Source organism: Gymnogyps californianus, chromosome 1 (genome assembly GCF_018139145.2).
Source record: "Gymnogyps californianus isolate 813 chromosome 1, ASM1813914v2, whole genome shotgun sequence".
Taxonomy (NCBI): Eukaryota; Metazoa; Chordata; class Aves; order Accipitriformes; family Cathartidae; genus Gymnogyps; species Gymnogyps californianus.
Genome location: NC_059471.1, coordinates 22,075,485 through 22,093,204, shown reverse-complemented (window position 1 = coordinate 22,093,204; position 17,720 = coordinate 22,075,485). Strand labels below are relative to the sequence as shown.

The following is a 17,720-nucleotide window of genomic DNA, read 5'->3' as shown; positions in this document are numbered from 1 at the left end:
GGTTCCCATTCCTAAAATTATTGCATTAGTAGCCTGGAACAACATCGTTAGTTGAAAGAATTTTCCAAACAAGACCATTAATCAGTATTTAATTTCAATAGGGGAATATCTACCAGAAAGCAGTACAGGGACAGTATTGGTGTTCCTAAAACACAAGTACTTTAAGGACTCCCTGAAAAACATTCAAGTTCACTAACAAAAGTAAAAACATGGGTCAGGGATTCTAGTTAGATATCTTTGAGTCAAGTCCACCATCTGGAGAAAAAAACAACTCCCCAGATTTGTCTCTTTGGGCAACTCATGACACATTAGAAATTTATTTGCAAAGAAAAATAAGCAGTCATTAGAAATAGAAGGGAGAAATCTGGACAAAGTTCAGTTTAATTTGTTAAATTTAATTTTAATTATCCAGAGAAAATGAAAGTTTAAAAGTGCTTATTCAAATCGCTTGGGCTGAGCAAGTGAACAAAAATCTTTCAGCAATTTTTATACTGTGTTCTGAAAACACACTACTTTAAAACAGCTATTTTTTTTATAATTACAAATTATCAACTTTTTGAAGTCACTCGTTTTTGTTCTAATAGAGGCATATTTACTTTTGCCATCAAGTAAAATAATTTGCTCATGCCAGACAAATGTAAATGAGAAAGCTGTTATGATCCTAAACCGAATGTGAAGAGCCATGCAGTGATGTACAGCTGAGTACTTCAGAGACCAACAAAACAACTTTCTGACAACCCTATAAAATGAAATTTAAGAAAAATCACCTCACCACCCCCAACACCCCACCTCAGCAGCAGGGGAATAATTCATTCTCAAGGAAGAATGGCCTTGTGACCATGGCACAGCACTAAATCTTATCTTGTCCTAGATCTAGCTTTGTAGGACTCCTTGTGTGATTCCTAGACAAAACCTAATCTTGTGCATTTAATCACTATTACTACTGAAGAGAGAACAAAGATCCTCACTGAAATATTTTTAGGTACTTCTAATTTAATCATTATTTGCAAAGTGCAAACAGAACTCCTAAGAAGCAGGTTAATTTCAAATAAAGGAGCTAAAAAACCAGAGGCTATACCGACAGGTTCACAGGTCTGCGAAGAACTTCAGGCAGTCACCTCATCCATCTGCCTGACCTGACACATGATACCGGTCTCTGTTCACCTTGATCCTGAAGTCTCTGATGATGAAGGCTGCACAATTCCCAGGCAGTCTACTCTCTTTCACTCTATTGCAGTGTTTTTCCTTTCCTTCTAACACAACAAATGAGGTTACTCCCATTGCGTCTTCTCTTATACATGAGCAGAAAGAGTAGACAACCACTCCTTCACTGCAAGGACTTCTTACACTTCTGAAGACCTACATCTCTTCTCAGTCCTATCACCTAGATTAAAAGAACACTCTTCTGCTCAGTGTTTCCTAGTAGGTTATTTTTTCTGATGCATGATCGTTCTTGTTGCTTCCCTCTAGCTGTTATGCCTTGGGCCACCTATTTGCTTGAACTCCAGTTTTCCAAATTACACACTGCTCCTGCTAAGGCTTCACTAATGCTAAATACAGCAAAGGGATCGTTTTACATGCCTTGCACAGCATCTTCCACTTTACGCAATCCCAGTATGGTATCTGGTTTTGCCTCGCTGTGTAAGGCTATTGATTCACGTTAAGGTTACGCGCCACGTATTTTCTTCACATCTTTTCTGCAGGACTGCTACTTATTTTCTCTCTCTTTTTTTTTTTTTTACATCATTGTTCCATTTGAACAAACATTGCAGTCACATATGCTTTTAACATACACTGAAAACGTTTGTGTTCATTCAGAGGGGAAACTCAGACTTTAGAACTTATTTGGTTTTCTATTTTGAAGATAAAAATGCAAGCAACATGAAAATTATACCAATCTATGTCTTGATGAGATGTGATATCAAAAAAAGACAGCACTCCTGTTGCTCACAGCAAGTTATTCATAGGAGCGGGAGATGATTACTTATTCTATGTCCACATACTAGATGTCTGGAAATCACAGGACATTTTCTCATGCTCCAGGAAAGGTATTCTGCTGTTGGGTCCTCCTTCCAGTAAGTTTTACTCATCAAAGCAGTGAGGAAAAAAACTGGCATTTTTGGACAGCTTAGCCATTGTCATCTTTGATACCTATTACTTTTAGCATCAAACCAGGTCTGTAGGAACTATTACTCCACATATTTTTTGCTACTAGGCTGTTTCTGAACTTGTTAGTTTTCAAAGGTTGATTTTAAACATGCTTACCAATGAGCAACCAAAATTCCTTTGAATTATCTATGGTATTATAATGCAGATGCTACCTTTCCCCCCCCACTTATTAACTGTTTGCAGTAGTCCCATGTATATTTATGGACAGACTCACCCTGTTTATACCTCCCTTTTAATGCACCTTTTAATAAGGTTTTAGTATCATCCTAACCAATTTTCATTTGGATAATCCCATACTTAAGAATTTGGCTACTAAAACATTACTCAGTAGAGGGTTCACAGTGATGGGGTGAGTCACACCAGTGACTTTTGTTAACCACTAATATTTGAGCATTGTTAATGGCTGTGCCACCAATTTTCAGAACTGGCCATCCCACCCATTTCCACCTATGATGAGACAAGATAATTGAAAAAAGTGTAACATTGGTTTTCATTTGAAAAAACAGTTTAACTTTAAAAGAACAATACTAAGCAAAGTGGTTTTATCCCTGAATTATTTTGCTTTTGCAATCATGGCCTCAATGATTCTGTTAAGATTTAGACTGAATGACTTCTTAGTATTTTACACTTCAAAATATTACATTAAACAATACAGGAAAAGATTCAAATGTACAACCCCACAATCATACAAAAAAATTCAACTGCAGCTGTATGCGAGCAAGTGCCTGAGAAGCATGAAACACAAGTAAGTTAAAAATGTTTTGCTGTGAAGTTTGTAATTCATTGGCATAAAAAAAAATCAAAAAGGTTTTGAAAGACAACTGCAAGGGCTTACCAAGTTGTAGCCTGCTTGGAAGAGCACTTTTGTGACATAGCAGTAGAAATCTTAATGTACTGATGGGGTTTATCACTTCCCAGTTAGGTCCTCTGACACAAAAAACTGTGCAGCCAAAACCTACTAGCCTTCAGCTAGCCTTGCAAAATTCACACCCCATCTCAGGGTCTATGACCCACCAAACATTTATACTTCTTAAGGTACATCTGTCTTAACAACCTTGTTGATCTTCAAGTAACCATAACATACACCAAAACATTTCCTTATTATCAAGGTGGGATGCTCCCCTATTGCATTCTTAGGGATTGGAACTGACTTTTTTAAACATTTTGTGGTTAAAGAAAATAATTCAATTCTCTTTCTACTTTGAACAAAACTGACTACTTCAATGCTAAATAGTACTCTAGCACAATGAAAGTGTCAATACAACCATATTCAAATGATAGTATCAGCACTTTTCTGAAGCTAATTTATTTTCTTGAATTCAAAGATGTGCATTCACAATTAAGACAATTTCAGTTGCATTTATTAACTGATTTGGGGCTTTAAAATAAATTCTCATCAAAAGACCACTACAAACACTGGTGAAAACAATGGCTCCACAGAACTCAACATGTATTAAATCTAAACATTAAAGTCATCTTTTTAATTACAAAAACACATGAATTGTGACAAGCACTGGAAAATTCAGAAAATCTATTTTAATTTAATACTTCCTGTTAATTACCTTCTTATAAAGGACATCTCAGAACTGTTTAAAAAAAGTAAATCAAGCATCTAAATAAAATTCCCATTAAAACCAGGAACCGTTAAAATTACCAATAACAGTCAAACAAAAACAAAAACCTAAATTATCAAAGCACACATGCTCAAAAATTTTAAAAGTACAGAAAGTATTTGGATAGTATAGAAGATACAGGGATGCTGTATCTATGCCAGGGAGGCCTTCCGCTAGTTACCATCACCGTATTTTATCTCTGTTTCAGCCCGATGAAAGCTGTTGGCCTCACTATTACATTTTTATGCTCATAACACACTCCAAGAATTTCCTTCTGTTGCTGTCACTCAACTATGGCCAACTTGGGGCAATGTAACTTATTAAAGCCTGTACATAGCCTAATACACAGGCTTTTCTATCACTCTCACTGGAACTGAATTAAGGTTGAAAGAAAAAAATTAGTTACACTTTTCAGGCCAACTCTCCCACTCCCTAAAAATGTACATCAGGACAAGTTGCAGGGTGTGACTTTCTGTACTAAATCTCCAAGGAAGGAAAGGTGGATATCATAGGCAAAAACGTTATTATAGCAGGAAATCTAACATGTCAGATATCATTAACACGTCATTCAAAAGTGTAATAACAAACTTAGTAAATTAAAACAAATAGTCTTGCAGAAATATACTTCCCATGGGTTTTGCTACACAAGCGATTACTCTGTCCATAGGTCAGGATGACTCTGGATACTGTGGACATGTCAGAGCAGGATCAAATGCAAGAGGAGAGCGTGCAGTGAAACTGTTTTTTAGGTACACCATTATTCCAGATATAATTCCATCTCCTTTTTCAATTTACAGTTCTGCCTCCCAAGTGAGGATTTTGAATGGGTAATAAAAACACCAAGTACCGGTTTTGCTCACTTGTTTTGCTGGAGCAGCTTCTGCAGGTTGACAGGCATTCAGTAGTACTGTAATCTCATACTTTTTAATACTTTCACACAAAGGAAGAAAACTGCCTTATTTACTCTTTGGTTTGCATGCAGTTGTGGTAGCCCATGCCATTTTCCTTAAAAGCCCTATTTTATTTTTGTTTTTCATTTAACTAGTAATCTCATCACTTCCATATCACCCTACTTGTATTGACTAATACATAACTCCTCCTGTTCTGGATGAAGAAAAAATAAAAAAGATGAAAAGCCTACGCAATTTATTACTATGCACTTTCCAGTGGTTGCCTGGGCTTTATTTGTGCTTACTTGTTAAAGCACCTTTGTGCACAGAACAAACACCGTATTTCAAACAACGCCCCAAAGATTGTTCTGTGTCACTCGTGTTCAGAGCAAGTCGGATAAAGTTGGGAGTTCATACAGAGTAAGCTTTTATATGGGAGAAGTGCGCCCTATTTATAAGGTGAATTTTTCACAGGCTACTTTGAAACTGCTCAGATTTAATCAAGGGATTTTCTTACCTTTTCAACTTTTCCTCTATATTATGAGTATGGATCATTCATACAGATTACTGCATTTTCTTTCTACAGCAGGATGCAGACAAAACAATTACGGCTATTTCCTCTATTTTGAACACTTTATATTCCTATCTTCCACAGCATTTTATGCAGTGATAACTTTGCCACAACCTTAACAAGCTATTTAGTATAAAAAAACCCCTAAACTTCAAACTGCATATAAGTGTTTCTAAAATCGTACTCTAGAGTTTCTACTAAATCCTACTGCAGGGTTTTTATTGACTAAGCTTACTTCAAAGGTACATTTGTGATCAAAGAGCTTCTGGTCCTCCATACCTCTCTCTCATGTCAGAACCAAAAGTTATGTTGATACTTTTTCTGTCTGGCTAGTACAGCTCATTACCTTTATGACAGGAATTAGATCTGAAGTTTCTAGAATGCCTTTCCTCTGTAGAAGTCTTACCTCTATTTGTACTTCTATATCTGGATATGAGAGTTATCTCAGCCAGTTGACCTATCACTACTGCGCAGCAATGCACTGAGATAACTGAGCTAGCCTTCAAACAGTGAAGGATTACTCACATTACTCTCTTTCCAGCACCACAATCAGATACCTGGACATCTTGGAAAGTCAGCACATAAAAAACAGGCTAGTAACAAAAGAACAAGTTTAAAGCTACAGAGAAGAAAGAAAGCTAGTATAGTCTGCCCATCAGTTAATGTATTTGCATCCCCAAAATTTCACCTAATTCAGGCAGGACTTTTGCTATTAAAAAGATAAAAACAGATTCAAACTACTTTAAAAAATCCTCATATATATATACACACACAGATAGATATAAAAATTATCTATATATCAGGTATCCATATATGAATGATATTCCTCAATATATTACTGATATTAGACCCATATAATTCTCATTACATCATTCTACTTCAGTTATCAATCTACTTAAATGCCCTGGAATTTAAAAAAGTAAAAATATTTCTAAGCTTGAAAAAAGCAATACCAGAAGTATTTTACTAAATCCGCATTTAACAAAACAGCACCTTAAGGATTGAGCCCTCTTTATATAAAGAATGCTAGTTCTGCACATGGGCATCCTGCTTTCTGAAAAGTGCAGAAGTTCAAGACAGAGTGATAGAGTAATTACACTTGCTAGGAAGGCATCTCCTTTGCAGCAGTCAAAAATCCTCAGCTACTGAAACCAGAAGGCAGAATATTTTCTAATATTTCAATAAAAAATAGTTGTGAAACACTGAACACTTCAAAGACTTAATTTTTGTTATGAAGACAGTGGTCATCTGACCATCTTTTTGTACATCCAAACAGCTACATCCTGCTGTTCCTCCTCCTCCCCTCCTCTCCCATTTTTTTGTACTGCGTGACAGAATGAAGTTAGCACAGGTTTTAATGCACATTCCTTTTGCAAACAACTTATTTTTCTTTTCTGAAGCCTTTGCAAGGGCAGTATAAATGGACTCTGAAATTGCTGCAGTAACAACTGCTAAATGAATTTATGACTGAAAATACCAAGTTCGGCACATATGAAGTGATGGGATCCCTCAACTGTCAATTTTGACAATATTTTCAGAACATCACATTTCTAAGCACTTTCTTGTGAAAGTTGCTTAATAAAGAACCATTAATAGAAACCTCAAGCCTTTTGGACAGTTAAACAATGAAGGCAACTTTCACAAGGAGCTCCTACAACTTCACAAGTAATGTACTTGAGTAAACCTTTCAATCTGCTAATAGTCCGATTTTCCTCACAGTCAGAAATAACAAAGCACTACATACACTGGCATGAAATGTAAGTGGTATTGCTTTTGTAAGCAATATGGGGATCAAAAATATCTCCCCAAACCAGTTATCCATATTAAAAAACCCCTTTTCTTCATTCTACACATTCTTATTAAAACATTCATTACAAAAATCCTTGACATTTTCTGGTTAAACATGATGCTACTTGAGCAACACCTATGCATTTTTCCAAACACTGTTTATATGATCTGTGTAATCTTCCTACAAAAAGATTTTCAATTATTCAACTTTCTGCTTTGCTACATATTCCTCCTGCCCCCAATTACATCAGTCTGCTATAGAATTCTCCATACCTTCATTCAGCGATCCTGCAGAAGAGATACATTATATACAATTTTAAATGGGCAGTACCTTTTTGAGCATTCTTCATAGTTAACAGTAGTTGTTAGTAAGTTTGACAGATTGAATCTTATAGGCATCAAGATACTACAGTCTGATCAGCCCTTATTCTCTTGGGGAAGGGGTAATGGACACTTGTGAGGTTTCAATAATTCCAATAAAGAACAAAGATATGAAATCTTTATTAAAAGCCTTCATTAAAAAAAACTTTTTTAGATCTTTCACATACTTCATGTATTATTAATTCACTCGTTCTCTTTTTCATCATGAAATCTTTCAGTCTGGAGCATCTTAAAAAGACAAGGTGTTCTCTGATGGCTGCAGCTCTTGAAGCCCACATTCTCAGCATCTCAGTCCTAGATCTTTCTCCTGCATTTCTCACTGCACATACTCCAGCTCCCTCCTATGCCTTTCTTTCCCACATCCAAAGTCCTCAGGCTCCTTTCCCACCTGCCATCTGTTTTGATGACCAAGCATACAGGGCCAGTGGAGAGAGGCATGCACTATGAATGACCAGTGAACCGCTATCTTTAGAGTGCAGACAAACCAAATTGAAATGGCCCTGGTGCAACTCTCAATGCATTTCTCCCAGAACACGTCCTCCTCTATTTGACATCTGCTTTTCATGAAATTTGAAAAAATTTACTGTTTTGATACCGTATCTTTTTACCAAATAGATCTGAAATTTGCTAACAAGTACAAAGTGTACTTGGGGGAACTAGCAAAAAACCAGCATGCCCAGGTAAGCTTTGTCTCCTTAAGCAGCCAGGCTACGGCCACACAGTATCAGTAGGCCAACATAAAGGTTTTTTTTATTGTGGAACATGTAACACCATTTGCATTTTTTCAGCTATTTTTCCTAGAGACTGTAGTAGCAATGCTATCATTTCTCCTATCTAAAACTCTAAAGTGCCACCTTGTTTTCAGTTTGTAAGTCAGTATGCAATATGCAGACACATGTGTTTCTGGTGCTGTTATTAAATGTATGTTCCACCAGACAAGGACAAACTTCTCAAAAGCCACTACAATGACATTAATTCTTGATGAAAGGCACTGAAAAGGCCTGCTTTGATTTGATACCCTGTAAGGTAAAGATGTAAATGGTTATAAAGATCAGTCCTGAAACATTCTATCTAGCACTGAAGGGCTCTAGGGGAAGCAGGAGAGAGAAAACAAAAGCAGTACTCTTCACAACAGCAGTACTCTTCACAACAGCATTTATAGCCACGTGAAGAAAAACTACAAGTAACTTTCAGCCTCAAATTTGCAGTTCCCATTTTGCAACAGTTCTTCACTACCTGTTAACTGGTCTGAGATCAGAGATTAAAAATTGTTTGATTTACAATGACATAGAAATGTCAGGAAAAAATACTCTGCTTCCATTGCTGCTTGTGTCTGACAGTTCTGCAGCAGGTAAGTGAAAAATATCTCACTAAAATATCAATAATCATGTAATGTAACTTCGTGTCTCCAAATACTCATCTGTGTTGTACTCATTTGTCCTTAAGACAACTGGTGGTTAAATAAACAGCCTTACTTTTTCTGCTTCTTTTTTGCACCTTGTACTTCTTTGATGTATGTTTTCACTGACTACAGAACTCCCAATTCAGAAACTTTACTAGGCAATAACAGTCTAAGAGTAAGTCTGCCTAGGTTTGGTCACACTATTGGCTAGGTAAATTAGCAAAGCTCTTATAATATATACATTGCTCCACCTTAACCTTCCATTTAAACTTCAAACAAAGATTGTGTTTACTGTAGTTTCAAAACACAGTATGTTCATGAATAGAGCAAAAAAGTGTTGCTGGTATCACTGCCAGTGGTAAATGACAAGGTTGTGGGACTTGGCTGTTATCACCACAGAGGTTTAATTATTTTCAGAAATATTTACGGAAAAGAAATACTGAGCTAAGAAGCAAAAAAGTTATTGATAAACTAAATTTAGGTTCCAACAAACAAAACAGAAGTCAGTACATCAAACCAATACAGTCAGACCTTTTGGAAACACCTGCAGAAGATAACAAAAGGCTAAAAAAACTTACTCATCTTTACGATACTCAGATGAGGTTGGACTTGACGATCAAGTAAATGGGGCTTTGAATAAAAGCAGTAGTCTAAGAGAGATGGATTTGGAAAATGTTCTTGAAATTGTAAGATTTCTGACCTCTCCTTGCACCCCCGTTTTCATTTGAATCAAGTTTATAAACAAGCTTTTTACTTGCAATCAGAAAAATATCTACCAAAAGCTGCCCTATTCAGCACTTCATCTTACTATAGATCGGAATCTAACAGTATTGTGTAGTAAAAGACTATCAAGAACTTTTAGGATTGGTTTCTCATTTTTGCTAAACACTAGTTGCTTGGATAAAAATTATTTTCAGGTATATCTGTTGATCTCACATATTATCATAAATCTTCAAGTTTCACTCTATCCTTTCACAACCTTTACTTAAAACTTGTTAAATGACCTTGCACTTGCTTATAAAATCTGAGGTTAAAGATGATCAACCTGTAAAAAGCTATGAAAGATTATATTTATATTCAAGAATTGCATGAATGGGGGTGGCCTCCAAATTAAAAAAAAATCTGTTCGCTGTCTTTAAAGATGGCCAATTTACAAAATCATCGGAAAGTCTTGCAATGAAGACCCAAATACAACTGGAGAAGTAGACTGAATATTGTATTTTCATTTATCTTTTCCATTTGATTTCCATGCTTTAGCACAACAGGAATAGTATCCCAGCTAAGAATAAAAGACTTAGGGCGAATCCAAGAGAGGTCTGAAAATACGAATCTCCATAACACTTTAATCCTATAGAACTGACAAATTTTTTAACCTCTCAAGACTCTGGTATCTCTTTCTAGAGATACTGCAGTTACAGAAGTGTTTCATACCCAAAGTTGGTTACAATTTGATGATCCAGTAGAACTATATCTTTCATTTTATGACCACACAGCTTCCAAAAAAAAAAAAGCTTTTGGGGATACATCATCTTTTTTCCTCAGGAAAAGAAAATGGCACCATGTCCTCCCTCTCATCATGCTGCAGTCAAGATACATCGCAAAAAAGTCTCCTTTGCTGCAAAGGTTTTGTATTTCACTGCTTTCTTCACATTGTTCCATATTCCACATGAGCTATTTGATCTTTCATATTCTTCTTACACCTGCTCCCACTTCCCTCTCTGCCCCCAGCTTCTCTTCTATTGACTCGTCATGAGCTGGATTTTAGATTTTGAAAAAGCAGTAATCGAACTTTTCAAGACAGATCAACTGGTGAAGATATAACACATTCACAAAATGGCTGAGTTTGGAAGGCATCTCTGGAAATCGTCTGCCAGCTTGTTGAGGGTGTGCTCTGTCCCATTGTCTAGGTTATTAATGATGATGTTAAACAGCACTGAACCCAGTATCAGCCCTTGGGACACTCCACTAGTGACTGATGTCCAGCTCAACTTCGTGGCACTGATCACAATCCTTTGAGCCCATCAACTCAGTCAGTTCTCAATCCACTTCACTTCACTGTGCACTTACCTAGCCTGTACTTCATCAGTTTGTTTACAAGGATGTTATGGGATACAGTGCTGAAAGCCTTAGTAAAGTAAGCAACATCCATTGCTCCTCTCCCATCCACCGAGCTAGTCATTGAAGGCTTTCAGGTTGGCTAAGTATGATTTCCCCTTCATAAATCCATGCTGACTACTCCCAATCACCTTCATGTCTTTCAAATGTTTGGAAATGGCTTCCAGGAGGATTTGATCCATCACCTTCCCAGTGATCAAGGTGAGAGTGACTGGCACGTAATTTCCCAGATGCTCCTTCTTGCCCTTCTTGAAGACTGGAGCGACATTTGCTTTTTTCCCCTCAGGAACCTCCCCTGATTGCTATGACCTTTCCAAGAGAGTGGCCTCACAATGATTTGCTTGTATGAAGCACATGATTTTATGTACCTCTATAGGCTGCTCTATGGTGAATTCAAAGATCTCTAAGCAGTATGCCTTCTACTTTTTGATCAGAAGGCTGGTAGTACTGCAGCAATATACTCTGTATTTCTAGCTTCAAATCTGCATTTGTACAAAACTGACAGACATTACTCAATCAAGAGCTTGACCTAACAGGCCATTGCCAACAATGTCCAAGAAAGCAGCAAGCCAAATGGATGCACATTTGCACAGCAGTTCTTAAAAAAAAAAAAAAAAAAGGGAAGTTTGTTTGGGATTTTTGGTTTTGGTTTGGTTTTTTTTTTTTTAAAGTCACTGGCATGAGGATCGAATACTCAGTTTTGCAGTCTCTTCCGATCATTTCTACACTTTGATTAATTACTGGTTTGAAAGTTTAATCTAAGACAAAGAAAATGCTCAGAAAGGCAAGCAAGGGAGTACTCATGTTCCCTGTAAATAGGAGTATTAAGAAACACTAGATAATGTTATTTTAACTATAGAATATTTAGAATTATAGTAAATTACAGCTCACAGGAAAGCATGTTATTATAGCCTATGCAAGAAAACAAGGTTCTGCCAGACACATTGTTCTTCTGTGATCTCATGAAAGCACACACATAATGAAGAACACCTTGGAAACAAAAATCTTGGGAAATGCAACAGCTGACAACCAAAACAGTGTTTGCATTTGGGTGGGTTTTGGGTTTTTTTTTCCTCCTTTCAAAGCAAATCACCAGTAAGTCATTACAATACCTTTTGGGAAATAATGCCTGTTATCTGTTTATATACTTAAAACAGGGTAGAAGACCACCCTGCTTTTAAAAGCTGCTAACTTCTCTCTAGTAATGTGCACAGCTTTTCCTACTATTTGTTTTTAAGCATTTAGGTTCATTCCTTCAAATGACCACAGTTTTGTAAGCACAAGAGCAGGACCGAAGGGCATTCCTGTATTTCTGAAGTAATCCCTGAATATTGATGAGGGAGACATCCTTGGATTCAAAAGCTCTAATGTGGAAAATGGTAAAACGGCAGGGTAAAAGTTCCATATATTTAACTTTGCCTAAAGCACGTACTTAAGTGATTCACAGCCAGAGCCTGGAAAGTGACTAAGATGTGGTCTACAAAAAAACACCCTGGCAGTGGCTTCCCCTCATTTATTGTTAAAAGAACATCTTTAATGTTCCCGCTAATCCCAAACCTGGCAGCAGGTATCCTTGGGAGGAGTCCAGGTCCCGGGACGCTACATTCCAACTGGATTAAAGCTTGTCTGCCTGAAAGCTTATTAAAAAACAGCGCTCATCCCACAGCAGCAGTTTAGCTGAGCTGCACACTAGGAATGCGTTAAATAGGCTGCAGTATCCTGTGCTAGCAATAGTTTGCAAATGGTCACATCCACAGCGACACAATCCCAGACTAACTAGGACATGGATGTTATTGGCAAAGGCTAAGAGGTTGTCATTCCTTTGGCAAGAGATAGGAGGAGGGGAATGGGAAGCAGGAGCCCAGCACTGTGTTACCCACTTCCATACCTGGCTTGCCAAGTGGCAATTCATCTGTTCAGCACCCACTCACACCATGCACAAACAGGCCAGGGAATTTAGTCTCAAAATTTGGGAACAAAAAATGCTTCATCGCAGTGTCTCAGCTGCAGTACTGCAAGAGCTGTGAGATTTCCTCTGGAGTTTTTTGTTTGGGGGTGGTTTTAGGGGTTTTTTGGGGGGTGCTGGTATGTTTTTAAGCATTGCTGTACCACATGAGCACTTTAAATAGTTTCAGTGCAAAATCTACTATTAATTTAAATTGCAGACTAATCTTACTGTCACCACACAAAACCAGTGGAGAGGTGCTCATCTCTTAGCTGGGACTGGATCCTGACTGTGCGGACAGGACTACTGCAAACTAATATTAAATAAAGATGCACTTTTAAATGCTAACAGGCATGGCACAGAAGTTGCTGTACCATGCAAAGGGACCTCTATTTTGAGCCCATTACTTGAAGAAATCTTCCAAGCACGCTGCAAAGTCCATCCTCTCTTTTTTCTCGTTGTTGAGGTTGCAGACTGATGAAAACAGATCTATGGCCAGTCTTCTGCTTATGCTTATTTTTAGTGCAGAATAAGAACTTTGAGTAAAGGAAGAAGTCCAATAGCTGGATATCATAAAGTGGAAAAAATACTAGGAAAAGAAGTCAGCAAAATGCAGTATGTTTCAAGCATGCTTGATAACTAGATTCAAAATATTATTAAAACTATAATTGATGCACTTTGTGGTAATTACATGAAGTGTTCTTATTTCCTTCCTGCTACAGTCAGAGCATGAATAAACAATCTGCTTTCAATTGCTCTCAGTCATGAAATTAAAAAAAGCTGAGGAATATGCAAGTCAAATATGAAATTTTAAAAGGACTGACATTTATGTGTTGAAAAATTTTACTGCTATGTTTCAAAGACTTACGGAAAAGCTAACTACTCAAGCACAGCAGTATTCAAAGATAACAAATACAATCAACATCTCCCTTGCTCTGATGCAAACGGTGAACTGGCTTTCATGTAACCAGTGAAAGAAAAAAAACAGCAAAGAGTTAACTATTTAAATAGTTAAGTTATTGCTAAGATTTGTATGCATTTCCTTCATAAAAGACAAACCACGACTAGAAAAAACACAACAGACAATTATTGTCTTCCTACAGTTTTTACTGTTTCATACGGAATATACTCGCTTTAGACAAGTCTTACATGAATTAAGATTCCTTGATTCCACCATTATGAAGACTAATTTTAGTCTACATTTATGTGATTTTAATAGCCATTAAATTTTACTGCCTGGTTTGTGGATGCTAGCAAGAAAGGATTTACTTTACACCCTATTTTGTTTCTGATTACAGAAGTCAAGATCTCAAAAAACTCTAAAATGTTACCTACCTAAAAGCTAATTTCATTAAGACATCTTAAAAAAAAAAAAAACAAAACCCCCAAACCAGAAAATTGCAGTTAGATGGCAGATAATTACTTTCCCAAGAGATGAGCTTTCTTACCCTTTAAAAAAATCCTTATCCTATGAGATGTAGCAAAGAACAGATTTTTCTGCCAAAGTACTATATTCTTTAGCTTCCTACCACCCCCAAGCACCATCACTCTTATAATAGCTAGTATAAGAAATGAAAGCAAGCATGTTACTTGAGCAACTCTGTGTGTGTATCTGTACACATCTAAATATAGAGAAACATAAAACATTTAGAAACTACAGCAACACCTATCATTTTAAAGGCGCAGTAGGAGAACCATAATAAATCTGTCCAGCCATCCAATCAGGAGTTGAAATTGATGATTTAATACCAATATTCCTGAAGGCTAATATTACAAGTATCCTGGAATAGAAACCCACATCTAAGAACAAGCATTAATGTCAGTTATTTTGCTTTGGATCAGAATATACGTGCTACTGAAGTCCCAGCTTGCAAGCTTAACTTCGCACCAATACGCCCCTGTCTTGCTAAGACAAAACACTAGGTAGAATCCCTTCTGTTACTCAGGCTATTCCCAGGGACCCTGATAAAAGGAAGAAATGACACATGATACAATTCTGTCTTTTCTCCTGCATGAAACACGTGCCTTCTAAATTCAGCTCAAACTGAACGGTTTCAAAATGACAAACCCAAAGGTTTCCATGGACGAGGAAGCACAGGCAGCCCCTGCACAGCTTTTATAGCATTCTCACCGACACAGCTTGACAAGGTTCCAGCGGGGAGACCTCTCAGTCTCTGCCTCAAGCTTTTGGTCTCTTCCTCAGATTATCAAAAGATAGCCAATTGTGATGGTGGTTTTTCTGCTGGAAGAAAACTTCATGCTGGACTGAGACCACCAACTCATTTCACATAGGTCAGAAAATGAGATGGTAATAGTTTTTTGCAGTTGCCAACTTAAACTGTATTTGAGCTACAGACCTAGATGTGAAAGGCTCTGTAATAAATTACCAATCTCCTGAGCCATCCAGTTAACAACATGCATGGTTTTCTTTTTAAACTCAATTATGCTTAAGTTCATAAATTTTCTGAAACTGTAGAAAGTAAAACATCAGAAAAATTTAGATTCTTGATGACAGGTCATTTGTTTTCTGTATGCCTCTTGAAAATATACTGAAGAGTACTATTGCAGGCAGAACATTACATTTTGGTTTAAAACAAAGTGTGTCTAAGTAGTAACATGCACTATATATTTCTATATTATGTTTTGCTCCACTGTTTCATGAGTCATGACAAAGCCACCACAATCTTCTTGACTTTTTCCCCTCAGTGCTGAGGCTTTTGTTCCATTTCTAAAACCAGCAGCAAATTAGAAACAATATCCATACAATTATTTTAATAAAGCAAAGCTTCCTTGTATTTCAGTTCTGAAACTGTTATTTATCAAAGATAAATCTTTTCCCATCAGTTTAAACAGAGACTGGCACTCCGTAAAAGCATTTATTGGGCATGAAAACAGAAGACAAATAACTAGTCATTGACTACATTTCTAGGAACACTATTAAAGCTATTTCAAAGACAAAAAGTGACTCTGGACAAGTAGTAAGGAAGCCAGACTTATTGCACCAAGCATAGAATAGAACTAGTAATACTGACTCATGGGAATGAAAGGTCAAACTAATGATACTCTCGTGCACTCATGAAATTTCAGTAATTAGAAGCATCAGATATAGACAGTGTCGTACTTTGATAGCATTTTTTTTCAATTTACTTCTAAGAACAAGAGCTACAGACAACTGGGTCAGGGAAACTACCCAGTTTTAAGACAACAGACAGAACCAGCCCAGCCAGCTATGGGTGTATTTCAAAAGCAAATATATTACAATTGGTGAGATTCACCAATTTAAAACATTTAATAGAATTTGCTGGTTAAGAAACACTAACTCAGGTTCAAAATGTTTTGCTTATACTGTAGTTTGGATAAACATTAGTTTATTTGCAGAAGTCTTCAAAAGTTGGCATGGCTATATTTCTGATAGATTATAAATATTAGGAGAAGACAATGGCCTTCAAAAGTTACCTTCGTAAGTAAAACAGATAATTTTAGGGATTTTTTTTTTTTTCAGCAGTTCTTACAGCCAATCATCCTCTCCCCCACCTACACACATGCCGAATTTAGTTATTTATCTTGCCTGCAGTGATACTACCAGAGGCATTTTCTGTACCTCAACATGCCTGTTATTTAAATGAACACTTTTAAAAATAGTTTATTTAGAAAAATCAAAAGGAAAACAGCCATCTGATACACTTTGCTGTCATAAGCATATCAGATCATAGCCAGCTTTTAAAATTCGCTCTACTAATCACCGCTGACTTGTATAAATATATATTTATTAGTACATGCCCTTAGCACAAATGTTTTTGTTTCCCAGCGATTTTTCATAAAAACCAATCCTTGCCCTCAATCATCATCCCAGTGCTAAAACCCATTGCAGATCCACTTACCAAATCCCTGTGTAACACCCAGTTAGCATGCAGGTAGTGAATACCATCTAGGATCTGATATAACAGTGACTTCACCATTCCCCGAGGTAACTGAACTGGTTTCTTGTTTGCTTTAGAAGCCCTGTGAAACTTGATTATATGCTGTAAAGGGGAAAAAGAAATCAAAATAAAAAAAGTATAATGTTTTGATCTACAGCATTACACAAAAAGATTGCCAGCAATTGCTTACAGACTACTTAGGTTTTTTTCAACCTTTCATCATTCATTTTCAAAACTAGAAACGTGTATCTTAAGTACTAGAAAATTAATACTATATAAGGTAAAGTGATCGCTGTCCCAAGGAAGTCTCTCAAAAATGAAACCAGTTGTTGCTGCTGTTTAACCCTGGCAGGCAGCTAAGCCCCACACAGCCGTTCACTCACTCTCCCACAGTGGGATGAGGAATACAAAACCCATACAACTGTCAAAGCAAATACCCTTGCAAACCACTGATCTTGGAGTTCTGAGGGGTATTTTTGTTTGGGGGTTCTTTTTGTTAAGATAAGCTGGTATCTTGTATATCACAGCACAGAATTAAAAGTGCATTACCTAACTCCTATATTATTTTACTTTAGGTTTTGTCCTACAGTAATAATGACACTGTAATATTTAACAGCTAATGCCAGACAGAAGTTCTTGCAAACTGTATTGGGAGTTTTAAACATTTAAATTAGAAGCCCAGATTTATTCCTTCTTTATTTACTATACCCTTAAAGCACAGTACTCTCAAAACAGAAGCTGTTGACAGAGCAAAGCTATAAATCTATCCATCTGAAAGTCAGCCACCAAGCCAGACATAGAAAAAACCTTTAACAATTATAAGTGTACACACAGGCGATGACATCTGGCAACAACGAGGAATCCAAAAGATATGTTGTCTTAGCACTTGAGTCCCAGGTACACTAACTTCAATAGCATTAAGGTGT

At 36.8% G+C, this 17,720-nt stretch overlaps 1 protein-coding gene across 6 annotated transcripts in view; it reads right to left on the bottom strand.

Annotated features, from left to right (window-relative positions):
- CDK8 (cyclin dependent kinase 8) overlaps nt 1–17,720 on the bottom strand; it is an 86,029-nt gene that overhangs the window by 25,969 nt on the left and 42,340 nt on the right. For 5 of the 6 annotated variants that reach the window (XM_050911062.1, XM_050911068.1, XM_050911073.1 and 2 more), the window contains exon 4: nt 16,756–16,896. In XM_050911062.1, coding sequence (XP_050767019.1) covers nt 16,756–16,896 — 141 coding nt within the window. Of the gene's footprint in view, nt 1–16,755; nt 16,897–17,720 lie in introns of those variants that run through there. The other variant, XM_050911090.1, reaches the window with a different exon arrangement.